This window comes from Syngnathus floridae, chromosome 17 (assembly GCF_059516105.1).
Source record: "Syngnathus floridae isolate MCC-2025c chromosome 17, RoL_Sflo_1.0, whole genome shotgun sequence".
NCBI lineage: Eukaryota > Metazoa > Chordata > Actinopteri > Syngnathiformes > Syngnathidae > Syngnathus > Syngnathus floridae.
The window spans coordinates 10,485,622-10,513,450 of NC_142429.1; the positions used below are offsets into that span (position 1 = coordinate 10,485,622).

The 27,829-nt window shown below is 39.9% G+C and overlaps 5 protein-coding genes across 5 annotated transcripts; 4 read left to right on the top strand and 1 right to left on the bottom strand.

Moving 5' to 3' along the window:
• The first annotated feature begins 34 nt into the window (after nt 1-34).
• On the top strand, nt 35-3,388 carry znf653 (zinc finger protein 653). Its single transcript, XM_088357793.1, has 10 exons — nt 35-371; nt 519-568; nt 724-1,035; nt 1,116-1,585; nt 1,652-1,814; nt 2,012-2,090; nt 2,165-2,276; nt 2,350-2,464; nt 2,549-2,648; nt 2,724-3,388. The coding sequence occupies exons 1-10, from the start codon at nt 76-78 to the stop codon at nt 2,899-2,901; spliced, it is 1,875 nt and encodes a 624-aa protein (XP_088213919.1). The 5' UTR covers nt 35-75; the 3' UTR covers nt 2,902-3,388.
• A 544-nt stretch (nt 3,389-3,932) lies between these two features.
• Nucleotides 3,933-6,589, top strand: tspan34b (tetraspanin 34b). The gene is made up of 8 exons (XM_088357796.1): nt 3,933-4,116; nt 5,021-5,100; nt 5,176-5,391; nt 5,455-5,529; nt 5,597-5,704; nt 5,774-5,908; nt 5,993-6,085; nt 6,198-6,589. The coding sequence occupies exons 2-8, from the start codon at nt 5,044-5,046 to the stop codon at nt 6,255-6,257; spliced, it is 744 nt and encodes a 247-aa protein (XP_088213922.1). The 5' UTR covers nt 3,933-4,116; nt 5,021-5,043; the 3' UTR covers nt 6,258-6,589.
• A 473-nt stretch (nt 6,590-7,062) lies between these two features.
• Nucleotides 7,063-12,364, top strand: LOC148384460 (tetratricopeptide repeat protein 39A). Its single transcript, XM_088357794.1, has 18 exons — nt 7,063-7,399; nt 7,701-7,808; nt 8,254-8,385; nt 8,526-8,578; nt 8,745-8,812; nt 8,913-8,977; nt 9,127-9,226; nt 9,307-9,372; nt 9,438-9,546; nt 9,623-9,690; nt 9,845-9,904; nt 10,005-10,166; nt 10,263-10,354; nt 10,723-10,843; nt 10,908-11,019; nt 11,100-11,214; nt 11,403-11,519; nt 11,953-12,364. Exons 1-18 carry the CDS (start codon nt 7,365-7,367, stop codon nt 12,059-12,061), a joined length of 1,692 nt encoding a protein of 563 aa, XP_088213920.1. The 5' UTR covers nt 7,063-7,364; the 3' UTR covers nt 12,062-12,364.
• Nucleotides 12,365-12,493: 129 nt separating this feature from the next.
• Nucleotides 12,494-13,506, bottom strand: gadd45gip1 (growth arrest and DNA-damage-inducible, gamma interacting protein 1). The gene is made up of 2 exons (XM_088357795.1): nt 13,066-13,506; nt 12,494-12,977 (listed from the first exon to the last, which is right to left on the bottom strand). The coding sequence occupies exons 1-2, from the start codon at nt 13,464-13,466 to the stop codon at nt 12,683-12,685; spliced, it is 696 nt and encodes a 231-aa protein (XP_088213921.1). The 5' UTR covers nt 13,467-13,506; the 3' UTR covers nt 12,494-12,682.
• On the top strand, nt 12,499-27,532 carry LOC148384462 (uncharacterized). Its single transcript, XM_088357798.1, has 5 exons — nt 12,499-14,587; nt 16,035-16,214; nt 18,442-18,603; nt 23,742-23,847; nt 25,470-27,532. The coding sequence occupies exons 2-5, from the start codon at nt 16,081-16,083 to the stop codon at nt 25,713-25,715; spliced, it is 648 nt and encodes a 215-aa protein (XP_088213924.1). The 5' UTR covers nt 12,499-14,587; nt 16,035-16,080; the 3' UTR covers nt 25,716-27,532.
• The last annotated feature ends 297 nt before the right edge of the window (nt 27,533-27,829 follow it).

Genomic DNA, 27,829 nt, shown 5'->3' on the forward strand with positions numbered 1-27,829 from the left:
TGTTATTCTTAAGTACTTCCGGTTAATAGCCGGCACAAGTTCCGGAAGGTCACAGCATCAGCTGTTATTGTCAAGATGGCGCATAACCTGGCAGAATTAGAGGTTCCAAAGGTAGTCGAACCGATCGGGGACCGAGGAAAAAGTGTCTTAAGGCGATGCAGGGGCAGACCCAGGCTAACAGAGTCAGACCGAGCACAGCGACGTCTTGAATCCCGAAAGAAGTACGACATTCGGAGGGTATACTTGGGGGAGTCGCACAAGCTCTGGAGTGAGCTCCGAAGGCGCACAAGTCTGAGTGATGCTGGATTGGCAGCTTATTTAATCGTGCTCCATTCCACATTTGGAGAGAAATATCAACAAAAACACTCAAAGTGAGTGCAGTTTATTTGGAAAACCTTATTTCTATACCTAAACATCCAAACCACTGCATACAGAACTCACTTGTGTTCTCCCATGCATACTTTTACTCATCTCTTTTATTGATTAACCTGTGTAAACTATTTAAAATGTGATTACAGGAAAACTATTATTCCAAAGGATTCAGAGGAGTCGATACATAAAAGAAAAGGTGAGTTACTGGTTCCAATAATTATAGTTATAATGCATTGTATTCATCTATCAGCAGTTCATCAATTCTCTACAATGAGTCAATGTGAAACTTCTTATGCTCATCCTTAGTGACTATTTTCAAAACATTTCACTCTGATGCTTGTTGTTTGTCAGTCAAGAGGGAGCGTGTGTCGAGTCTCCATAGCCTGGTGACTTGGTACCAGGACCACTTGCGTTCCTGCCCTCATGAACCCCAACTCAGAGCTCTGGAGCACCGGCCCAACTTCTCTACAGCTGCCATCTGGCAATGTGCTTCCAACCATTCATTTGTCCAACACCTTTTTTCCTCAATGAGGGAGACAAGTGACTCTGAGCAGGAGGAGAGAGACAACGGAGCCGGCAAGGATGAGAATGCTGTGAAAACAGACTTAATGGTGGCGAAAAGGTTATCAAGCCGAAAGAGAAAAACAAGTCCCCTGTCAAAAGGTGAAAATTTAGTTAGTCAGTAAACAAATCTTAGAATTTCTTGTCAATTCATTTTTTTTTTGCCTAATCTGCTTTTCTAGATTTAAGAGAATCAACCACTGCTTCTGAGGTTCAGCACACAAATGAGCTGGAACACACTGAAGCAGTCACACACCATGGGAGTGTGGAGACCTCCTCCAACGATGTCTCTCTGACTGTCCCGCCTGTGTGGGAGATGGTACTGGAGCTACCACAAAGCTCCCCTGAAGCAATGTTCCACCCCCTCACCTCAGAAGAGGAGACAGAAGACATGAGGCGAAGCCAAGATGAAAGTGTAACAGAGCAAGAAATCGGCTGCGATTATGAGTGTGTTATTGTAGGAACATCTTTGGCTGAAAAACTAGGGGATGAGAATGGAGGAGATTCCTTCCCACCATCCCAGCCAGAGCTGTTGGTCTCGTCTCACGTTCAAGCAGAAGAGAAAGGGGAACTTTTTGACCCGCACACTTTGCCGACGGTGGTGACTAGCTGTGAGGTTGCTAACCAGCAGACTGCTTTAGAAGGTTCACAGGTCAGTATATATATGGAGATAAATGTATTATTGAATTAGTATAAAGGTGTCCATCTTTTCTCACAGCTAATTATCATAACTGGTCCCACATATGAGGCTCTTACGACGCATGGAATTCAACTCAAAACGGGTGCCGGGAATGTGGCAGAAGATGCCTGCACTGCCATCACCTACAACCAAGAACCAGAATCAAAACTCCAAGCAACAGAAGAGGAACACTGCATGACAGGTGTGATACAGTGAGAATCATCCCTTTAGATTTTTTTTAAAAGTACCTCAAAGGTGCATATGTATTATGTTAATACCAAGAACTAGATTTTTTTGTGGAAATTTAAATGGCCCTTTTTGCAAATATGCATTTGTAAAAGTTATTTATTATCTTGTTGACAATTACTCATGAATCTTAATTTGTCTTGTTTTGCCCAGAATTAAGTGACAAACAGTTGCTACAACCCGCTGTCGATAAACTAAATAGCGGCAACGAATCGCAGAGGACTCTCACCAGGTTTGTTGGATGGGAGAAAAAAAATCTGCATAATAATTGAAAGTAAGAATATAAAGTCATCTTTTTCATGCCAGGTCAAAGAGAAACCGCCGAGGCCCAGTTGTTGAAGCCGACGGGATGCTCAAGATGTTCCATTGCCCGTACGAGGGCTGCAGTCAAGTGTATGTCGCCGTTAGCAGCTTCCAGGTGAGACAACCTATTTCATTCATATTTAACATTCCAGCTAACATGACGCCTGCTTTTTTTTTTTTCTTTCTAGAATCATGTGAACCTAGTTCACAGGAAAGGCAGGACCAAGGTTTGTCCACATCCAGGCTGTGGGAAAAAATTCTACCTGTCCAACCACCTACATCGCCATATGATCATCCACTCAGGTGGTCTTGTGAATTTTTATCGGGCTTGGTAAATGAGTCTACATATTATCAAATTGCTAAAAATGAAAAAAAAATTCTCCGCAGGTGTGCGAGACTTCATCTGCGAGACATGTGGGAAATCATTTAAGCGTAAGAATCATCTGGAAGTTCACAGACGGACTCACACGGGAGAAACACCTTTACAGTAAGATGTTTTTAACGGTGTACCGGAAACCGAACGCTATAACCCTGATCTTTTTTGAACACCATCGTCCATTAGATGTGAAATCTGCGGCTACCAATGTCGGCAGCGTGCGTCCCTCAACTGGCACATGAAAAAACACACCCCAGAGGCCCACTACAACTACACGTGCGAGTTCTGCGACAAGCGTTTTGAGAAGTTGGACAGTGTGAAATTCCACAAGTTGAAGAGCCACCCAGAGAAGCTGTCCTCCTGAGGTGATCACACTTTGGCTAAAAGCAAAAAGACTCTTGGGGGAGATTCGTTTTGTTTGTCAAGGTGACAACCGAGTGACGTTGGCGTGAACGGCTGTGCGGGTCACAGCAAATTGCAATCTCGATAGCTGCAAAAATGGAAGCGCTTCCAAATAATCCTATTCTTTTTACCCATTACATAATCTTATTTAAAAAAAAAAAAAAAAGCCTTTTTGCTCCACATATGCCACAAAACAATGTTCCATCTATTTCAAGTCCAACAGTGTACAATACGTAGAGTTCTGGGCTTCTAATTAATATATATTTATTTTCAGTTTTATTCACTCTCCTCACCCTCAGGAAATAATTGTGTGTCCATTTGAGTCAATGTTTTAAGCCTGCTGTACAGCGTGTGTTTTATTTTCTAGACAAATGCACTTTTTTTTTTTCCCCGTGTCAGCTCTGATGAATCATTAAATGTTGTGGGCCCCGTTCTTTAACCAAATGACATTTACCGAGCATCTGTGGTTAATAATGTGTAAACGTGCCTCTTGTGTAAAAAGCTCAAGTGTTTGCGATCAAGTGTGGGTGTGGACAAAAGACATGACACAGTCAGTGACTGATCCGCAACCTTTCAACAAGTCTTGTGATACAGACTTTTGGGAATAGCGTGGTGTGTACTTTGCCCACCCCACTTATAAAAAAAACATGTCAAAATGCAGATAACGAAGCAAATGGATTAGTTTTCCCTCTCATATCAATCATTTCTATCGTTTTCTATTGTTAGTCAGTTTCCTGCTCTTTCATCACGGTATGAAAATCACTTAAGCATTGTCCAAAAGAAATATAATGCGGTATGTAATAATACATGATACTAACAGAAATTCAGCTTTTACAAGGCTAATGTTTTAACATCTTCAACCTGACTTTTCACAAGGAAGGTTTCCACCCAGGTGATCCCACAGCCTCCTCCCCCAGGGGGAGCAAGCTCCAGTCCAGCTCCATGGTGATGTGTTACTCAGCGGCTCTGGTCACGCCCCCCCCCCCCCCCCCTCCCTTTTTAGTGCTGGACTACTTACAAATAAACCAGCTGCTTTGAAATAGCCGATGAAAAGCATCTAAAGCTCTTTCTTAAAACGGACAAGAACTTCATCTTCTCCCACGGTTTCCATCACTGGAGTCAAGGAACTCCCCAAGCTCAGAGAACTCCCTTGGATTTTTTTTTTTCTTTCTCAGAGGTAAGCATGACTTAAATTGTCAATTTGACTTTATTAAATCGGCCACCTATGATATTATCGTTTAGCCTCAAGCGATTATTTCTCTCAACATCTTTAGACTACGTTTGTTTAGGATCGATGCAACTTTAGGCGAGGCCGGTTTGAACGAGGTCATATTTGAACATTTGCATGTGTACACAGCTTTAATTTGCATTGGATTTCAATTCTATCCAGTCTGACTATGAGGAAGGTAACAGTGCACGCTAACCTCTGACCCCACAATGTATGATTAACTTGGATCAGCTAGCTCACTTTCCTATTTTTAGTTGAATTATTTTTTTGTGTGTTGGATGATTAAAGTGAGGCGGCAGTGATACACAGTATTTGCTATCCAATGAAAAATCAGAACAGGGAACTGTTTTGTTGACATAAATATGTTTGTATAAAATATACCTTTTATTTTTTTAGCTGGTTTGTTTTGTCTTCCATTTGCACAAAAAATCAAACTTCTGTCTTGACGTATCTTGTGCAATTATCAATTTAAAAATAACTAACTCTAACATGAATCACTTGCGCTGAATTAATCATTGTCTGACTAATTTTTCAAAAACACTTTTCCCGAGATACAGGACGTATACTTCCTGCTTGGTTCAATTTTAAACCAAACAAAACCGCCGGCGAAACGCACGTAAGCTGATATGTGTTTGTTCACTGTCATGCAGGATGAATTGAAAAGCATGATGTATAAAGGATTGTGGGAAGAAGAAAAAAAAATCTGCAGGTGTATTTGGTATCTTGAGCCACACCTCTCTTCAGTCCTTGTTCTTGAAACAAACTCCAGCCTTTTCAACCTGCCTAATGTGAACATGAAAAATATTCTTGCCAAGAATACACTAACTTGCATTTTGTTTCTTTCTGTCCGCAGGTTAAACACAACTGCGAACCAAAATGGGATGCTTCGGGTTCCTCAAGTTTATGATGTTTGTTTTCAACGGGATTATTTTTGTAAGTCGGATTTTTTTAGACTTAAAATGTAAACTATACTGAAGGTCGTTGTTATTTGTCTATTCCACTTCACAGTTGGCCGGCGCAGTCATCCTGGGTATTGGCATCTGGGTGAAGGTGGACAGCGGTTCCATCCTGAGCTTCCTGGGGAACATTGAAAACGCTCCCGCAGAGCTCAGCCAGGTTCTCAACGTGGGCTACCTGCTGATTGCTGTCGGAATACTTCTGGTCATCATTGGTTTCCTTGGCTGCTGCGGGGCCGTCAAAGAGAACAAGTGCATGCTGTTGATGGTGGGTGGTCAAATCCAAGTCGCCATTTTCAGGAGAAGATAACTATTCCATATTTCGTTGTAGTTCTTCATCATCATCCTGCTCGTCTTCCTAGTCGAGGTTGCAGGAGCTGTGGTGATCTTGGTCTTTAGACCTTTGGTAAGTTTCCACAGTTTCTCGCAAGCCTTTGATATCTGGATACTCTAGTGACTAAATATTTGTACAGGCTGAAGATGTATTCCAAAGGTTCGGCACGGCGGCAGTCGCGAGCATCAAGAAGGACTATGGGACCAATTCTGACGTCACTGGACTGTGGGATACGACAATGAGCACAGTGTGTAACGTTCATGGACGTCTTTGTTTGATTGAATATTTGTTTAACAGATTCCATCTGTTTCCTCAGTTAAAATGTTGCGGGATCTACAACTCCTCAGACTTCATTGACTCCCCGTATTATGTGGGGAACGGCAATCAGTACCCGCCTCCGTGCTGTCCACGTGCTGAGCCCTGCAATCAAATCGTGATAAACAATTCCACGGTATGGGCACTAATTTGATTGTTAAAAAGAAATAATCAAATCGGAGCCAGATGTGCTTTTATTTCTACTGTTTTTCCTTCTCAGGCAATTCCAGGTTGCTTTGCGAAGTTCACGCAACTGATTGATGACAACACTGTCGTGATTGTTGGTGTGGCGCTGGGAATTGCAGCACTTGAGGTTATTTGAATATTTTACCATTTTTTCCCCATGATTAGTTTAAAAACAATCTACAGTACACTTAAGTGCAAAGAGTTTTTTAAATTCAATTTTTGCCATTTTATCTGTGCAGTTATGTGCCATGACTGTTTCCATGATCCTTTACTGCAAGATCAAGTCAAGGTCAGCCTGACAACAAAAGTCGACTACTTCAGAAGGATTGTTTTAATCCCTTGGACAAGTTCTACTTATATATTGACTGATGAAAAAATACTGCTTATATGTGCACAGAAATGTCTAAGCTGCTAAATCAAATAATACAGACTGACATAACTAATCTAGAAATATGTGTATGTGACTGAATAAGTTATTTTTCAATGTGAGAGCTTGCTTAACAGCCTTTGACACATATGAACAAGAAATTAAGTGATGATTGATATTACTGTAATAATGAAATAGAAATTCCAATTTATGTTCAAGATTGAGGGTGTTATTTTGCTATATGGCAATAAAAATATAAGTTTAGGAGTTGTATTCAACATGATCAATTTGAAATTAACATATTTATCTACATGCTGCTTTTTCTATCGAGTTAAGTCATAAAATTAATGAGCGACAAAATGACACATTTGTGAAGTATCCCTTTAAGTGTTTTGGACTGCCCCCTGCTGGGCACATATAGAGGAGCAACAAGTTGTGTTTGCGTCTCTCTCGTCAGTTACAATGATAAAAATGACAGGAATTAAAACTTGTTCTACTTCTCGCAATAACTAGTAATGCCTCCAAGGAAAAATTCAACTACAGTATTTACATAAATATATTTTACATATTAAAATTGATATTTGATTACACAGAGGCAAATGAAGTTTGCATTCAGTCAGGTTTGGTAATGCAAAATAGATGAATAAATAAATAAATATGCTAATTATTGCACTTAAATATCACCGCCTCAGCCAACGTCGTGTCCGTGCGACCAGCCGGTTGGACCGGACCATGCTGGACTGGTGACGTCATTGGTCCTATCCGTCTCTGCCTTCCTGAAGGTGTGCGTGTCAATGGAAGCAGAGGAGGAGTTAAGCGCGCAACTCTTTTCACGTTCCCATACAACGCTGAAAGGAAATACTTTAAGTCCCGATTTGAGCGCAAACACATTAAACAGGAAACTGAGGATATAATCCAACACTCGAATTGCAATTGGAGCCTTGCAAGAACTTGGTTTTAATTTGCGCAGAAAGTGCTCAATGCGCCTTGGTTCGCTTCTGGCGTGTGAGAACTGCACAGGTGGAGCAGCTGAGAGAACATGTCCAATGGAAAAGACGACAATCCTGCACAGAAGTGAGTATAACCCAAAAGAAAAAGTTAATAACTACGTGAGTGCAATTTTCTTGACTTCTGCGGAGTTGCTTGTAACACTTTTAAACTTGTGCTACCAGCGAAGCAAGTTTAAAACAAAAAGTAATTGTTTAAACAACCACAAAAGTTGTTTCCTGTTTATCTGGCCACGCTCAATCTTTCTCAATATGTTTCCTGGTGATACTCCAACGTAAACACTTTCAAAAGAGCATTTTTCCAATTATATTTGTTGTGTTATGGTACAATACCAATTAATGTTAAAAAATGGTTTTGTATATTTTAGCAACTCATCCCAGATGACCCTAGAAGAAAGCCTGGAAGAGTGTATGGAGGCCCTGGATCTCTTCCTAAACAACCACTTCAATGAAAGTCTGGAGAGGCTGCAATCCAAGTAATCCAAAAAATACATTTGTGTTTTTTTGTGGGTCGGGAAAACAATTGTGTTAGGACGAGAAGTGTGAAGCAATGTGCTTATTTTTAGATGACTGTTTAGTTGAAGTTCTATTCTCCAGGATATTATGTGTTTACTGAAGCTGACGCCCCAAGTGTGACTGTTTCAACAACCAAAAGAACGGCAGCCCTGTTAAATAAATATCAGTCTATCAGATAGTAGCAGTAGTGTGACACTTTCAAAGAAAACTACTCATTTAAAAAAAAAAAAAAAGCTTAAAATAAGGGTTTCACTAACTTTGTCCAACCCATTCGAAAAAGGAAACATGGAATGCGTCAAAGCACTATTTTTGTCAGTACAATGCCATAGCTATTAACAAAAGAACTTTAAATGGTAATCAAGGAAACTGTAAGAAATATCAACTCTTAAATTCTTTCGTCTGCAGAGTGGGTGAGAGTATGTACCATGCTCTCATCTATGCCACAATCCTGGAAATGCAGGCCATGATGACTTTCCAACATGAAGACATTTGCAATGCTGGAGCTACCATGAAGAGTGCTCAGGATCTCTGCCAAAGGTTTGTTTTTAAAATAATGCATGTTTGCATATTTGAGGACCATTGTGAATTGCACTAGTGTGTTTATTATGACCCCAGGCATGTCACTGCTCATACTGCTATGTGCAATACTTTTAATTGATATGGTAACATTGTTTCAGGTCTCGCCGTAAATCTCCAAATTTAGGCAAGTTGACAGGGGAGCTCACTGAAGGTACTTTTTTTTTAATTAAAATTGATCTAATTAGAACAATTATTTTATAACCAATTTCCAACTCCTGACCTTAAAATGTTGAAAGTTGCCAAATTAGATTATTTAGAAGAATTTTTAAAATTTCATTATCTCTTACTGAATTTAATATTCTTCCACGCATGTGCAGAGCAGCTCCATGCTGAAGTGTGTTATGCGGAATGCCAACTCCAAAGAGCTGCTCTCACCTTCCTCCAGGTAACGTAAAACGATACACTACAATTATGTCTACGTTCGTCCTAGTTAGCCCGACACACAAAAGTTCCTCAAAATAACAGCATCAAATGTTTCTGTGCAGGATGAGAACATGGTGAGTTTTATCAAAGGTGGGATCAAAGTACGAAACAGTTACCTAATTTACAAGTAAGTAGCGGTGATGTCTCGTCAGAATATATACAATACAACTATGACTAAATTAGATAATTTCATTTTAATCAATTAATAAAATAATTTATGATTTTTAAATTGCTGCTCAAGGCCTTTTCCTGATCTGTTTACCTTTTGTCTTTCAGAGACTTGCATTCCTACGTGAAATCTCAAACCTGTTTGAAAGGATCCGGCCATAATCACTTAGAGGGTGGCATTTCATTTGGAGTAGGAGCGTTTAATTTGGTATGATGTCACCATACTATACTTAGACCTTGTGCATGTATTTTACAGCTTACTTATTTTATTTTTTTCCTCCCCCATAGACACTCTCTTTATTTCCACCCCGGATACTAAAAGTATTAGAATTTGCCGGCTTCTCGGGAGATAAGGTATTTGTACAGATCTCATTTGCATATGGATGAATGTATTGCATAATGATCTCATCCCTGTTTAGGATTACGGTTTGTCCCTGCTTGATGACGGCGCCACGGCATTGAATTTGCGCTCCATGCTGTGTGTTCTGCTACTGCTTTGTTACTACACTTTTCTCACGTTCATATTAGGTATGGCTCCGCCCCCAAATACACCGCTGAGTGATCGGTAAGATGTTTCATACGTCCTGCTGGCTGTGATTTTCAGGAACAGGTGAGGGACATGTGGTGGAAGCTGAAAGATTGCTGAAAATATTCCGGGTTCGATATCCCCGGGTGAGTGGATTACAGAATCCCAAAAGAATCAAACACCATTTTTTTTTTTTTATATCTATGTGAGGTTAATCAGCAAATTTATTGGACTTCCACTTTTATACGAGAATTAACGTGCAGTAAAATGGCTTAGTAATTTTTATTTTTTTGTACACAGGGAGCAATATTCCTCTTCTTTGCTGGCAGGGTAGAGGAGATGAAAGGAAACATCGATGAGGTGTTTCTCACAAAAATCTTCATTTCCTGTTTTTCTTCATTTCCTGAGTTTTTTTTTTTTTTTTTTTAACGACTGTTGCATTGTTATTCATTTCCACCAGGCGGTGGCCTTATTTGAAGATGGCTGCAAGGCCCAGCAAGCATGGAAGCAATTCCACCACATGTGCTACTGGGAGCTAATGTGGTGCTTCACTTATAAGCGAGCATGGAAAATGGCTTATTTTTACGCTGACCTACTGAGCAAGGAAAGCCGCTGGTCCAAGGTACGCACTGCAATGTCTGAATGATTATCCTTTCCTACTGATTAGTATAATTAGGAAATAGATACATCCAATTGATTCCATTTTTGTTTCTCCTAGGCCATGTACATCTACATGAAAGCTGCTTGCCTTAGCATGCTGCCAAAGGAAGAGGAACGCCCCTTCGGAGAGAATGAGGTGGATCTCTTTAGGTTAGTGCTTCCAAAATTCAAACCATCTATGGTTTATTATTTATTGGTTTTAAAAAAAAAAATTCAACAGCAATGTGCAAAAATACGATACTACCTTAATAAAAAAATATATGTATGAAAAATAAAATATAAAAAAATATTCAAAAGCAATGTACAAAAATATGATACTACCTTAATCCAAAATGTTATCTTAAAAAAATATTATATATATAAAAATAAAAAATATTCAAAAGCAATGTGCAAAAATACTACCTCAGTTAAAAATTTTAAATAGTTGTAGTAAATATTAGTTTTGGTCTACAGTAAGAAGGTCCTTAGTGTGCATAAGCCTTGGGCCAACTCTGCTTGTGACTCCCTCTTCTATTTAGACAAGTGCCTGGCTTCAAGCAGAAGATAGCAGGGAAGTCTCCTCCCACAGAGAAATTTGCTATCCGCAAAGCTCGCCGCTACAAAGCCAACTGTCCAGTCAGGCTAGCAGTGCCAGTGCTGGTAAGACTTCAAAACCACATTCTGGAACTAACGCCCGTTACATGTCTCCACTGTTTGATTCCAGGAGATGATGTACATGTGGAATGGTTTTAGTATGATCAAAAAACGACCAGAGCTGACTGAAGGCATGATCCAGACGCTAGTGGAGGCTGAGCGCACCTTGTTGGAGTCTCCAGGTCCTCAGACGTCCGCCCTGATTGAAATGTAACACAAAATGTAACATCAATACTGTTTTTATCTCCTCACACCTCCACAGAGAACGAATATTCACTAGATGACCGTTGTGTAATCCATCTGCTGAAGGGAATGTGTTTGAAAAATCAGGGACTCCTCCAGGGTGCCGAGGAATTCTTTCATAAAGTTTGTTCCAGGTGAGTGCATGTAACATTCCTTTTAAAATGCAGGTAATTAACTCTCCCTCACTCCACAACAAGAAACCAGACAGCCAAAACCAGGAAGCTATTTTAATCTCTGCTGGGAACAGAATGACAAAGTGTACAAGGACGGTTGACTTGAATCAATCTGAGACTAAAAAATAAAAAGCCTTTATATTTTGCAGTGAGAAGAAGCTTAGGTTTGACCACTACCTCATTCCCAACTCCATGGTGGAGCTCAGTCTCCTCTACATCGAACAAGGCCGAAGAGACGAAGCCATCAAACTTCTCCACAAGGCCAAGTAAGTTAGTTGAATTAAATTAGTGGTTCATGAACAGTCGTAATCAATACGGAAATAGACCCAAGTGGTTCCTTAAAGTCTGGTATGAGTACAACTACCACGAATGCCTTATGCAAAATATTTAAATTGGCCTAAATATATGTATTTTTTAGTCTAGTACAGTATATTAGCAACTTTGGTTTTTGTAGTTCCACTAGCAGACAGTAGAGGGCACTCTCTGCCTGCATCTCGGACCTCTGCTGCTTTTGGACACCTTAGAGAAAAAACGAGTCAAAAGGGTGTTATAGCAGGATTTAAAAGTAGCCATTGAATTTTAGATTTATTCCAATATATAATCAGCCATAAATGACATGCCCCCATGTCCCTCTGAGACTTGAAAGAAAGTAATTTAAACTATTTAATTGCGCTCAACAGTCCTTCTTTTGATTTCTAGAAACAACTACAAAGAATACTCTATGGAATCTCGCACGCAGTTCAGGATCCATGCTGCCATGGCCAAACTGAATGCTGGCTCTGTCGATGCGGACCAAACTCATCCATAGGGAGATCGAAATTTTATCTTGGGAGACACTCTTCAAATGCTGTCATTGTCAGTGACACGTCTGCGGTTTTAGCCGATGCCCAGTTTTCTACTTGTGCCAATTTTCCATCAAGTAATTGCTGGGTTTATATTTGGGTTTGTCTTTTTGACATTTGATGACGGTAAAACACGATTGGCGTTAAACAGTAGTATAGTTTTGAATAGAATTTATAGAAGAATACAAAGTTGTTGATGAAGACATTTCATTGTATTGACCATGTTTACATAACCTGCCTCAACCGTTGATTAAAACCACTCGAAATTATTTTGACAGGAAATGCATTCTGATGGATTAGCAGGACATCTTGGGTTGCTTGAGGGTAAATTCAATTTTCATTCCACTGTATCTGAATATATTTAGGCATTCAAGAAAGGGGGCCACTTTGCAAGAGTCTTCATGTTTCTTATATTACAATATTTATTACAATGACAAACAAGGGGAATCAACTTTGGAAAGGAACTTCTCAAGTCAGAAAAGTAAACTCCTGTAATTCCAGTTGGCATTAGAAAACATAATGGGCACATCAACGATGCAACCCAAAAATGTATTAGTTTATTACATCTATGGTGACTGAGTCCAAGTTTATGAGGAGGCAACAGGAGGAGGAGTGACAGGGACTCCCGCCTGCTCCTCTCTCAGTCTGCGTTTCATCAGTTTCCTCTTTTTCTTCTCTTCTTTCTCAATTTCGGCAACCATTTCCAGGAATTTGGTGCTGCGGGGGTCCACTGAGTGGCCAAAACGCTCCCTGGCCTCAGCCAGCAACTTCTCACGTCGTGCCTTCTCCTCTTTTAGCTTCTGTTTAGCTTCACGCTTCTCTCTGCGCCAGTCGGCGATCATCTTGGGCATTTTGGCCATGTTTTCTGCAATGAGCTTCTCCCTGTGATGGGAATAGAAACGATCATTATGACAATAACATGGCTGTCCGATAATAGACGCAATGGCATAGCTAAGTTAGCATGACTCACTTTGCCATGCGTTTATCATCCTCTTCCTTTTGCTTCGCTGCGATATTCTTCAACATAACCTCTAACGGAGGATGCCACTCATTTTCCTCCGCGATAATCTTGTCCAGCTCTGCGTGGCTGGGCCACAGCGACGCAGGGTCGACCCCAGACGCCGAGCCATAGCGACCGTACAACTTCCCATCGTATTTGCTCGTCTTCTGCCATTCCGGCGTCTTCTCGCTGCTCTTGTCGGGAATAAAGGGATCGCGAAGATTCAGGTTCAGACGTTTGGGGTTATACGATGCCGTCTGTAGTAGAATCCCGCTTGGATAGCTCGCAGAAATTTCATTTTTTGGTGCTGGAAGCCTTTTAAATGTGTTACGGACCACCAGCGTCCTCCTGCAGATCATGGACGCGGCCATTTTCCTTTCACCTTGCAAAGGACCCCTGATAGGTGTCTTTGAGAGTGCCTGTTTTCTTCCGCGGATATTTTTCATTACGGGACATAAAATATGACATGAATTCTTACAAAATAATTGATTAATTTCAAAATGAAAAGATGTCCCGTCGGGTAACAATTAGTCGTTTTCCCTAGCAATATATTTAAATTGAATGCATATATACATAAAATATTGTACAATTAATTTCAAAAGATGTTTCACCATTTCCTCTACTATTAATAAGTGACAGTAGTGTTACTGGATGATTACTTTTTGAATATTCTTGACTAATTTTCTGCAATTGTCTGCAGAACAATCCCTGCTGGAAAAAAAAAAACAGTTGAACATTTATGCTTTGTCCCTGAGGTTTAAGAGCATAAATCATGGAGAGGAAGCTCTCAACATTGCATCCTTGTGGCTGGACATGAAATAAATTATAAAGTAAATCAGAAGGGTTTAGAGCACAGTGTGATATGTAGAGGTCAAGTGTGCTGCAGTTAAGTGGTCGGTCACATGAAGTGGTGGGAAGGCAGTTTTTTTAATCCAAGATCTTTGTTTTCCCTCTCTGCTCCACTTTCTTCTTTGACAAGCTAATACTCCAAAACTTTGATCTGCTCATAGCAGCAAAGCTGTCATCACTTTTGTGTCCTGGGAGCAAACAAAATATTTTTTAAAAAACCTCCATTAAAGATTTAAAGTTCCCAGGGTCTTGGTGGGGTTGGGGGACTGGAGGTGGGTGTGGGCATGACACAGGCTTAATTTGTTTTAGGAGCGATCTGGTGCCAAGCATGGGGCTTAAGGGATCATATCAGTGTCAGTCATAGGCAAGAAGGCTCCTTAGCAGTTAGACGGGAGAAGATAGTGGCAACATGACAAATTTATTTCTGGGTTCATGAGTAGGAGTGTTGTACGCTGTGTTAACACATTTTGGGAAGTTCTACACAACTAAATAATCCAGCCATCTAGTTTCTGTACTATTTGCCCCTAATTAGGTTTGCAGGTCCAAGCTCAGGTCCTCGAGGGCTGCTGTCCTTCCTCCAATACACCTGATTCAAAGGATCAACTCATCAGATTCAAATGATCAGCCCATCTAAAGAAGTCAGGTAATGATCCTGATATCTATTTTTGGAACAAATGCCCAATAATATTCATAAAAGGGGAAAAAAATGAAATGCGCTCTTCCAATTATTAATTACATGTAGTATTGAACAGTTCATTCTAAGTTTTTGTATAGAAAATCTTTGTATCATTTTTCCCCCCTACAATTTTGCTGAACTTTCTTGGAATGAAAGTTCCAAATGGCTGTCTTCAATTAGTCTTAAAGAAGGGTAGAGTACATTTAATACTATTTTTATGATACATTTTTAGTACCATTCCAGCTTTTTCCAATTTTTTTTATTGTACACCAATTGCCCGCCCACCCTGCATATACACACCCGCAGAGGTTCAAGCCAAGTCCGTGAAGTATTTTGCCAAGCCAGCATTACAATTTGCTGATGCGAAGAAGAAATGATAATAAATGGAGTCTAATTTTTAACTCTCTTCTTGGCCTGAATCAATAACGATGTTTTACTCGCAATTTGGCGGGGACTATATGATTTTTGACACCCAAAAAAAAAGGGACGAGGACAAACTCCAAGTAAAAGAGAGCTGAGCCCTAAAATAGCACAATTTCCTGGTAATGACAGAAGCCTGTGCTCCACGCAGCGTTTGTGATGGATTACACTTTTCTCATCTCCCAGAAATCTATATTCCAAATAAACGTTGTCCTTGGCAGCAGGTACATCCCTTTAATTACCCACAGACAATGTAAGCTTGTCTTCAAAGATGTAAAAATAGAAGCTTTGTTAAAGCTCCATTTGCGGTCGGCGGGAAAAAAAAGATTACGTATCACAACAAATCGCTCAGATTCACTGCGCTGATTTTTTTACGGCCCCGTAAGGTTCAGCTGTGTTCATTCGCTCAGCTTGCCCAAAGTGATGCCAACTAATGTTAAACTTGGATTTGGGCCCAATTCAAAGCTGAGGCCAGGGAGGATACATTTTGGGTGGTATTGTTCCGAACACTATACTAATGGATGTGCTTCTTGATACTTTGGCAAAAGATGCCCATATTTTGCTTTCGGAAACATTTTAACCACGATGCCAAATGACGAAAATGTGAGGTGGAATTTGAGGACATAGTGAGAGCTTTCAAAGTGGGACATTGGGAGTTCCCAAAGGCTTCGGATAATAGCTGAAACACTTTCAACAAAATCATTTGCATCACAACATTTTATTTGTAAACATCATAAGTGGAAATATTATCATAAGTATACACACGCATTAAGCTTATGTAAGTATTTGGTTTCGACACTATGATGGCATTTTAGAGTTAAACAACTCTACCAGTGACATTTTAGCCAATAAATGATCAGTTGGGAATTAAACAGATTGTAATTAAAAAAATAGATATTTGCCTAATTAGGCTGACTAGTAACCAGTGATGATTATTATGACATCCAGATAATGTTTATGATGGTGCTAATATTGTCTCCTTTCTCCCTGGGAGTCGACGGACCCATGGAGCCCAGCGCAAGGAACTAATGAGATGATGAATGAGAGCATGGAGAGTGACAGAGGCTCGAGATCCACTGGTGACCGCTAATTCAAGGAGAAATTCATCAAAGTGGGCCTGTCCTCACATGCACCATCAGAAAACAATGCCGGGGTCCGGTGAAGATGAATGGAGGTAATTATCATCTCTACCTGGTCATTGGAAATCCTTTTCTTCTCTTCAGCTTCCTGGGCATCCTGCCTCAAATGCATAATCTGCACCAAATGCACTTTTTTGATACTACTACCCCTGACTCTTTATTTGTGAACTAATTCAACACAATTGTTTATGTCATGCATGTGAGGAAAAATCCCTCACGAATAGCATAACTCATGGTAATATATATTTATATATTTGCCCCATTTTATCTCATTATTTAAATACTGAAGAGTATAATATTTTGGATGCAAATTTAATTTATTATTATTATTTTGCCCTATTTTTCTCTTTCATCCATTTTTTTTATTAGTCTTTTATTTACTTTATTCCATTGAGCCAAATTTAAAATGTTAATCTCATTTAGGACATTACAAACATTTCTTGTATCATTATTGTTATGAGTATTGTTATAATTGTAATATTTTCTTATTTCAGTAACAAAATTTGACAGGGTATTTATTTAATATTGAGTTTTTTTTTTTCGTTCAGTGAACCCTATGAAGAATCACAAATTGAGACAATAATCTAGACATCTTGAACGTTTAATATTCTGAATAGATTTAAAATTCATGTACATATTGTACTAAGAAAACATTCATGATCTCCAATCAAAGAAGCAATCTTTTTTTTTTATCATCTTTATACAATGAGCTTCCTGTGGCCTTGTCATATCGGGGGTTCCTCGTATAGAACGCAATGACATCCAGACCTTCATGACCATCAGGTGCTGAGTCACAGCATGTTTACATCACACAGATAAAGATATCACACAACCCTCTGTTAGGAGACTTTATGTTGGGGGGGAATGTTGAGTACAACGGGGGAAATTAAGAAGTAGGGGGTGCATGTGGCACCAGGCTGGCTCCGACATCCTTCCGTTGCTCCCTTCGCCGTGCCACCGCCATCTGTCATCTGCGTGAACATCTGCACACCCAAGGTGCCCTTGTCACCCAATGTTACAGCAGTATGTTTGCTTTTTCTATTAAGGAAACCTGGAGTGATTCACCAGAACAAAACCAATTAGACGGATGGTGTCGTGGTGAAGCAGTTGGATTGCAAAGCTATATTAGATACATAGTTGCGTCCTCAGGCTACATTGCCATCATTGTCATCCGATTAACGTAATAATGAGAGTGGGCCTAGAGTTTTGCTTCTATATGACCATGGGGAACCCCTTTTAGGCAAATGTGGAGTTATGAAGGGGTTTTATATGCCAACAAAACAATCTGAAGTTCAGTGCTATTAGTGGTTTAGCTAGCTTGATTTCGTCATTTTGCTTCAGGCTGGTCTACGGTGCTTATTTCTGCTGAATCTGAACTCCGTATTTTCTTTTTTCTCTCTCTGTAGGTGCAATTATTATTATATGTCTCAATATTTTTGTTATATTTTCAGCCTGACTGATTTGGTAGCAAGTGGAGTGTTTCGCTAAAAGCCGCGTGGTTTGCTAGCTGTTTATCGCGTAGGGTGCTGATTTGGATTATTGTGACAAAATGATAACAATCTATTCATTGGCCATCAATCTGAAGGATTATACGCCAATTCAGTGTTATTTTCTTTCCTTCATAAATCTTTGCAGCATTCTGATCTTTCCCACTAGCATGTCTTAGATCCGATGTTCTTTTTTTGTCCGTCGGATGAAGCTGGATGTGGTTTTGCCACAGCTGCCTCTCCAATCAAGTGAACACTCTTAAGCACAAAAACACATTCGTATATACGAATCTCACCACCATCTGCTTGGGGGTGAATTATTAAGGATGCTAGTTGTGTATTGGAAACAACAGCTGAGTGCCTTGACCACACTGGCACAACCGTTTGACACGCTGATGGATGTGCACGCAAACTCAAAGATTGTAGGCCAAAACAGGAGAAAAGATTTCAAATGCCACATCAGCATGAAAGAAAAAAATGATAGACACTAATTTAAAGTGTTTGGAAAAGGGGAATAGGTAGCAGACAGTGTATACAAAAAAAAAAAAAAGACGGCAAACAAACACGCTGAGAGCATTCAGCACGGGCCAAGAAGTGTCTGGCGGAGCAGACCATTCAGTGAAAAGAGCACCTGCATGCTAGAAGAGTCTGAAACTCCAGTCTAAACAACTCTTTACAACCTTTACCGCCTCTTCTTTTCAGACTAAAAACAAGTTCCAAGCCGTAGACAGGACCCCCAACGCTTGCTAACTTGTTTACTTTTCCTCCCGTTCAGATATATCTTTGTCCTAATGGGCTCAATAGAAGCCGGGCTCAGCCCAGCAGCACCGGGTTTCTCAGACCCGCCACCCGGCTTCGGTTCCGGCGTCACCCACCGCGTTCTTAAAATGAGGCCCGGCCGCTACTTTATGGGGAGGATGCAGAGAGATCAGCCACAGTATGTTTTCACTTTTAAGTCCAGTAATTCCCAATTTATTTGCTTTTGTGTGTTTTTACTGCAGCCGTTCCAGGATTTTGAAATTTATTTCTGTTGTGTTCTTTATCGTTGCGCTCAGTTACGTAAGAAAATTTGAGACACTGACAAATCATGTTAGTCGGGGCCATATATGTCCAGTATACGGCAACTCTATATTTCATTGTGAAATACAGTAAAAATTGTTAAGCATTTTAGTACGTACCTTAATATATGTGCTTTGCGGTCAGATGAAAGACAAAAAAAGCAGCCTGTTTCAATCATTTTGTCATAATGTTTAATTTCTGTCCACTGATATATTAAATGAAAAAACAAAGACAAAAAATACTACACGTCTTATAAAATTGAAATATAAAGAGGCAACATAGAATTATTAAATGCACGACTGTATTGACCTTGGCAAATTTCCTTACGGCCCAACAAAAATCAGAAATAATACATCTCAAGAAAAATAGCCTATTTGTATTCTCCATTAAACTGTCAAAAATATTTCTCATTATATTCAAAACTAGTGACTTAAGACACTTATTAGAAAATAATATTTATTTAAAAAAAGTATAAAATGTGTTTTCCCTCATGAGACTATAATATACGACAGCATATTATATTTTAGTCTTATCTTTTTTTGCACCACAAAATTGATTAATTATAAAAGAAAAAAAATCAAGTTACATAGAAGTCTGCAATCTAGGTCATTTGGTAGTTGGAAAAGAACGATACTGTACGCCGATGTTTTGAAATATATTGATTCAAGTGTGTGTCTTAAGTTAGGTTACTGTGGAAAACTAGGCTCATACGGCTATAAAGAGCAGGAAGAGTTGATGAGGCCTGAGCCCATCTTGTTGGCAGCCTCTTCAAAGTCTCGCTCTGGAACTCCTTGACCCCATTCCCCCTTGGACTTGTACTTTTTTTGGCCACTTCATCAATCCATCTGCCATCGCAGTTAATCCGGGAAGTTCTATAAAGATGTCATACCTACAGTTAATGTCATTTCTTTTTTGGTTTTTGACACTTTTTTTAATTGATACTTAAAGAGTGCATGATCGTGTCACACTGGTCTGACTGGTGGAAAGTGGAAAATAAGAAGAAGGATGAATTGGGATCATTTAAAGATTGGCTGTAAGCAGACAGAGGGAAGTAAAACTCAAAGCAGATGGCCGAGCTGGCACCTGTTTTACTTTCAAATCTGTTTGTAGCCATTTTCCACATGTCTTTAGAAGACAAAAAAGCCTATAGTGCATATGATGCCAAAATAAGACACTTTCAGGTTTGAACCTTTTGTCGCTATGTGGTCGTTGAGATTTTCAGACATAATTGGATGCACCCCTCTGAAGAGTAGCACATATAACAACCTATTTTAAATGTGTAAGCAAACAGCCTTTGACTCTCACTTTTTTTTTTTTTTAACTCGGATGCAGACTCATCTAATTGCATGATCACATCACAGTGATTTCTTTCATGTCCTTGCATGTTGACAGCCAATGGTGAGGTTATTTTGCGCCATGTTGTTTGTATCTATTATTGTTCAATATGCCGAGTTGTCCAATCAAATTAGCCTTCCGAAACGGGTCTGTGTCTCATAAAGTGAAAATAATAAAATACAAATTGAAAATGGCCTGAGTCAAGAAAATTGTGAGAACACATTTAAATTAAATAATAATAATAATAAATATGATACTAATTTGCTGGTACTAAATGTCAAATTTTCACTCTAAAATCTTCAAATAGAGACAAAGAAAATCCTTCCACATTTCCACTGAGTGAAATAAAATATTTCGGTTTTGTAGCCTATTTATGAACATTTGTATGATATTTTCTCTGATATTGTGTTCTCCTATATAGATCCCAACTTTAGCTTTGTTTGAACCCCATGTAGATTCTCTATCTAACCGCGCACCAGTTATTTTTTTTTTAGATTATTAATATATCGTATAACTGTGCTTTAATTATCATTGATTGATTATTCATTACATGTAGACTAATCATAAAGCCACAATGGCTCCATGTCCGTGTAATTAATTTCATGAAGCTCTCATGAATCATCAGAGGTCATTCATTAGTTATCCATCTGTTAAGGCAGTGTTTTGTTCTCCCATGACAAGATTAAATTGTCTAAAAAAAAAAAAAAAATGGAGTGTTCCAAAAGGTACCAGCAGAGTGTACCAGAGCACCCACATGTCTGGCCTTTTGGATCCGTTCAGCAAGACTGCACACATTCAAGCCAAAAACGCCAACACAAAGGTTGAAGTGAGTTAGATTGTACACAAAATTTCTCGTCACCCACACAGTTCACCTAAAAAAAAAAAAACCCTGCTCTTTATTCCATGACAGTAAGCACAGATTGTACCCAAATTTGCATGCGAGCCAAAGTGGCCTACAGAATTTGGAATTGAAACAATTACAAATAAACATGCATGACTCCTTTCCCCAGCTAATGGATTCGACTAGTCAAATAAAACAAAAATAAACGGATTTAATTTTCTTCCCCCAGGTTATTTTTCTGCCCTCATTTCCTAATTGTGGTGACCATGTTTGTTGCACGTGTTGCCTCTCAGTCATTTCTTGAACCCGAAAGAAAAATCAGTGTACACTTTAATCATGCACAGCATGTAGTCACACTAAGTCGTTCCTCATTTGCAAACATCTGTCTGTTTTTGTTTTTGGGAATGGTTGCTCATGATCCCAATATAGAACATTTTCACGGACAGGTTATCCAAACAGTCTAATCTAACGTGTGTTGATGTCTGAATGCCTTGTGCAAAATTTGGGCTTCTTGCTATTGGTGATGCCCAGAAGTTGTTGCCATGCAACTCTATCTGGCACACACGCACACACACACACACACATTTGCAAGAGAGCCAACAATGGTCTGCTTTATGAGGTGCCCACTGATGCCATGGTAACCTCCTCATTCTGGGCAAGACAGACTGAACTGTGTGCCAAAAAAATGCCATGGTGCCTTATTTTCCCCTTTCTCCAGCCACGTTGCCCAGAAACCTTTTCAAAGTTAATAAGTGAAACCAGTGGGCAGACAAATTACGACGGGTTGTGTGTGAGGAAGAGCAGAAGAGATGGTCAACTTTGCACTTTGGAACTTGCCTGCATAAATGAAGTCTGGAAACATGAAGCTGCGTGACTAGAAATTCTAATGTCGTCCCCTAATCGAACACTGCAAGGCTGTTGTGGATCTGATCGCAACCAAACCTTTTAAATACTAATCGGAAAAATACGTATGTGGTAAATTTAAATTATTCGGACTAAACTAAAGGGACACAGCACTTATAATAGACTGCTTAAATTTTGTTCAGAACTTTTACAGAGCCAGTGCATGTATTTGACATTTAAAAAAAAAAAAAGATTCATTGTGTACCTTCTGCCATCTAGTGGAACAATATTTCACTATTAAATCTAACTCACTGGCATATTGGATGAACAGATATTTGTAGTAAATCAATATTTTTCTGACCAACTGTGATTAATTTGCATGATGATCTTGATGACGAATTGCCACAAACACCACACTTTTTTTTTTTATAAATATAAATTGAATTCCAACCCACATTGTATGTGAAATGTGCTCACACGAGACGGACGGACTAAGAGTCGCGACTTGACAGCTCACACTTCCTGTATATAATGGTAGCATGCTTTTAAAATCTTGTCAGCTGTCAAAACAAATCAAGAAGCCAGAAGCTAACAACAATATGCCTTATAAATAAATTGCTGCATGAAAATAATACACTTTTAGACGAAATTACTGATTGCAAATTAACTCGACGCTCTATATATGTTCGTTAATGTACGTATAAGCCTTGGTGTGAATTGGGGGAGGGAGGGGGTGAGTGGGGTTGCTTCCATCCATTTCCATATTACCGCGGGTCATCTGGGCACGGCGCCAATCCCGGTGCTTTTCGACCCCGCCGAGGCCTAGCAAGATTAAAAACAGCACTGAATCATGGCTGGAAGCTCCAGACTGATGCAAAGTGTGGAAGGGAAAGGCGGAGAAATGGGCTGGGTCGCACAATAGGTCATCTAGCGCTTTTAAAAATCCCAACCCGTGCCAAAAAGCGGCACATTGAGCCCGACTATCGGGCCGTAACCGTCCGTTTTAATTGCCGCTCGTCACGCATTTCATCACCTCTTGTCAACTCCGGCGGATGTATAACACGGAGACGAACGCAACATGTACTCATCGCTCGGGGAATACACGCCATGATAATAGCCCTCTCTTCACAAGCTGTTTGTTAATGAAGTCATACATAAACATACAGCTGCGCATCGTGATGGGCAAGGAGAGAAGGCGCTAAAGAGTGAAGTGGGCCGCGCGCACGCGCAAGCTAGCTGGCAAGAAGCGCTGACGACGAATTGATACAATGCGTTGGATCAAATGTGACCATCCATTGGATTGAGCACACCAACACAAACAAAAAGGGCCTAAGCGATTCAGCTCAGACATTTCTTCTTTATTTCCTATAACAAGCTTGACTAAATCAAATCCACAATAATGGAGTCCATGTGTGCCGCCGCCAAGTGTTTACAACCACTGTAGAAAATGATTTTTTTTTTTTGTTTGTTTTTATTATTTGATCTGCCGCAGATTTCCCTCCATTTTTGAATGCATAGAAATAAGAGAAAGGCTTAAGGGCTGAGTTTCATGGACTGAAAATGGGATTTTATTTGACATCTATTGCAGCATAAAAAAAATAACCATGTTAAATCAATGAGTTCTTCAACTCAGGATGTCAAAACTTTTATAAGAGATGTTTCTTCACCACATGGCAAACTGAGGACTCACAATCATACAAAAAATGATCTATAATTTCATTTTCCATGATGTGTTGCTTCATACATCCATGCAGGGAACCTCAATATGTTGCTTCAGGGTTGCCGCTTCAGAGTCCACATGGCAGAAGGAGCATTTGGACCAGCAAAGCGAGAAGCACAGCTGCTTGGACACCACTCTGTGGCATTTCTGTGTCCCCTCTTTCTCCAAACACAGTCTACCACTCAAGCTGTAGCAGCATCCTCCTAACACATAGCTCCTAAACACCCCCCACTTTTTCCCCCTATTGACTTTGTTGACATATTCATATTTTTATCAGCAGCCCCAAGAAGAGGATTCCGGCGTGGGAGTCAGCGTGGCAGTGTGGAATGGCGTGGGAAAGGTGGCAGCTGTGTTATGACTTTTCTGCCAGGTCATGGTGCATGGTAGGATGGATGCCTCCTGTCTCTGCTTGACTCCGTAATGACCAATCAGTGTGTTTGTCTTATGCTGGAAAATATGTCGCAATGGTTCATGTTCATGCACGCTTGGTGTTTACTATATTTAAGTCCACTGGGGGAAAAAAAAAAAGTTTTATGAGTCAAAAATGATGGCTCACTGATTTAATTTGTTAACATGTTGATGAGCTGTGATACTTTTTTTTTTATTAACTTTCTGCTTAAATTTAGTCACAAGATACTTTGGATGGAGACATGATTGACTACATCAAACATATCTAGGTCTTATCCCAAAGGATGTGAGATTTTAATTTAAACCCACCAGAGGAAATTTTTATTAAGGCCGTGATCCACTCACGAGACACAAATCTATGTTTAGTTTTAAACATTTTCTAACCGCCTTTTTATTTTCACCTTTGACCTCTGCATACTTTATCTCCTGCGTGTGTGGCGTTCAGGTAAATTATCCCAGATACCACAGTGACAACATCAATCATGCCCATCTCTTGATATATATTTTTTTATTTATTATTTGTGCAGTGTTGATCAGAGAGGTGTCTCGAGGCCTGACACAGTTTGTAAACCCTCGGGTTCCTCTCGGTGCCAGCCTGCAACGCTCGCCGTTATGTAGGGCAGAAGTAGACCCTTCTTGCTTGCATGGGTGGGAATGTTCTGGGGATGGGGGGGGGGGGGGAGTCATGGAGGGATGGCAGCCAGAATTGGGGCCCCATGCAGGGATGTGGGAGGAGGGGTTTTAGGGTGCTAGGGGGCACAGAGAGGGGCATAGGCTGGGTATGGGCAGCCTGGCAAAAAGAGCAGCTCTCCATCTGCGCCACTCAATGCGTCAGCTCAGTAACGTACACATTGTGCATGTTGTGCACCCAAGCCACTCTGTTATTTGAATTTCTTTTAGGATTTATTTTTTTACCATTTTTTTGGGGAGTATAGATTATGAGGCTGCCAGGCAAGGGAGTTATAGGAAGGCTTTAATTTACATTATTCTGTATGTTGGCAGAATATTGCCCACCGAATGTAAACACAAGCTACAATGGCTCGTTTTAGAACCAGTAAGCCAATTTCCAAATTGATGATGTCATTATAATTGTCATTTATCATGGTTGGTAATAGATTGAAAAAAAGAAATCTTTATCAAATCTAATCTAATTTGGTACACGTTTGCAGGGGAGGTGTAATATTCAAAACAAGTTTCTGCCAGATCTGATCCAAATTGCACATTTGGTAGCAATTTAATGGAATCCCATTTAACATGTTGAGGAGAATACGGTTGATCTCTGACAAATCTTATCAGATCAGCTTGTCATTTGTCATGCTTATGTTGGATCTTATTATCCATTACACAAAATATTCTGGGTCTTAGTAAACATTAGTCTCCTTTTAGCTATTAAGATCTGAAATTATTGTGGGTTCACTCAATGATTTGATTTATTTCATATTTTTGGGGGGAGGTGGCTTTGTTAGTTTTGGTTCAGAACCTGTTATCAGGTAATTAAAAATATTGACCCTTTCATTTCCGTGGCGTTTTTTTTTTTAGCTTTAACGATCAGATGCATCCCTCCGACTCTCTTTCATCTCTCTCTCTCCACCCCCAGACAGACCCTCCCATCGGTGGCCATTTCTTCCCGTCTGGCTCGTCCCCTTCCTTTCACCCGGGTGACCCCCGCTACCTCCTCAGAACATCTTTCAGTCTGCTTTCCCGTCACAGATACAGTATACCCAAACCACTGTTGGTCGCCACCATCCTATTTAACGGCACCCGTGTCTGGTTATCTCCTGTGCTCTTCCGACTCTTCCTTTGTTTGCAACAACGCAGATCATTTGCTTTTATTTCCCCTTGATTCTCCTCTTTTGGTGCGCTGCAAGCGCACAGATGTCTGGCTTGGCCTGCAACACCTGCCTCGCCATGTGTTACTACCAAGTGTTGCCTTCAACTGCAGCAGTGCCCAGTGTTCATGTGTGTGTATATGTGTGTCTTTTTTTTTTTTTTTTTAGGGGATGGGGGAGTGGAAACCACAGAGTGGATTAGTCATGAATATTCATGTTGTTGTGGGTATACGACCAAATAGAAAATTGTCCCACAGAGAAGACTCCACCCTTGGAAATTTGGGTTAAAAATTAGACTGACCTAATTTTACTCAGCTTCCTGAAAAACCTTCTCAATAATATTAATAGGCCCTCCCTGTGTGGAGTTTGCATGTTCCCCCCGTGCCTGCGTGGGTTTTCCTCCGGGTCCTACAGTTTACTTGCACATCCCAAAAACACACACACTTGGACCTGCAGGGCGAAGTGCTGAAATTAACAACTCGTGATGCAGATGAATGATTGGTTGAGCCTGGGGCTTTGCTGATAGCTGATTGGCTCCATGGAGGATTTGTTGAACTGACATGGAGAGGAGGCTATGTAAGTGTGCAATACATGTGTGCTTGGATCTCTCAGGGTATCCCACACACTCGTCTCTTATCAGGCAAGCACAAGGCCCCGCTAGACGAGTAGTGCTCTCAGCAGAGCTGGACTACCAGCTAACTGTTTTATCTTCTACTGGCAAAGACGTCTTTTATAGGTCTGATTAACTCACTGCCTTGTCTAGGGCGGGATAATGAGAAGTGGTGTGTAATTGTGATTGTAGATATACGCATATTTTCAGCTGTTTGTTTTAGTGGCATTTAGGTGTACTAGTAAGTTGTTGTTATTAATTTTATTGCAAAGTTACAATTATATACAGCAAATGTTGCTCGTCAGACCTACTATGAAACTGTCGGGAGCAATTTTAGACTTTTCTGCCAGTCTTGTTCTTGATTTACTTATTGAATATTGTTTTAGAGATACTTTGGTAGACCTTTTTTTCTTTTGACTGTCTATCCACCTTAAAAAATGAAGTGATAGAATTTCCTCTGGTTTTAAGTGCAGCCTATACCACCAGAGAATGTCATCTGCGGGGTGGGGGGGGATGAAGGGATGAGTCGACGAAGCCTCCCAATATCCTCCACCCTACCAACACCATAGGAGAAAGCAGAGCTGGTATAATCTCCTTTTTTGGCACTCCATGAAAGAGAGAGGAACAGCCACAAGGGTCTTGGTCCACTTAGATGTACTGCCCCTCACCCCAATGGTCTACATGTTATCATCTCTTTCCCGCTTTTTTTCCCTGCTTCTCATTCGTCTTTCAACTTTGGTCTCAAACATATCACACTTTTTTCGTTTAAAGTACTCTCAGTTTTGGGCAAAGGGTTTAAAAGGTGCTCTTCATTGTTTGTCAGGTGCTCATCAAGACACACAAAGATCCAAAATTGAACACAATGACATCGGTGGTATCAGTGTAGGAAATAATTCAGATTGGCAAAATGATCAATTGTAAGACATTTTAAATTGAAAATCCGATCTATAATTTACATGACTGTACATTTGGTTGATTTCCATCACTGCATTATTGGACGGAATAGATGCTGTGATTTATAAGATACGTTTTGCTCGCCTGCATAAATCACAAAAGTGAAGTTACATTATCCTCATGTCAAAGGTCATGATTATTAATCATTTTTTTTGGGGTGAAGTGATTGGCATTTCTGAAATCATCATGATGGGGTGTAGGGATTACACCTGTTAATTTAGGATGTTGTAACTTGATGATGATGATGACAGCAAAGCAGCGACATAATATTGCCTGAATCATGTTAGAATGTTTTGAGAGAACAAGGAAATACAATTTTTTTTTTGCAAAAACATTGTGTATTTGTTTTAATTGATAGGTTAAAATGAATGTACGATTATGAGGCTAACAAAAATTCTTTCTTTCTTTCTTTCTTTCTTTCTTTCTTTCTTTCTTTCTTTCTTTCTTTCTTTCTTTCTTTCTTTCTTTCTTTCTTTCTTTCTTTCTTTCTTTCTTTCTTTCTTTCTTTCAGTTCCATTTTAGTTCCATTTTAGATCAATCGATGTTTTTCGTGTATTATAATAT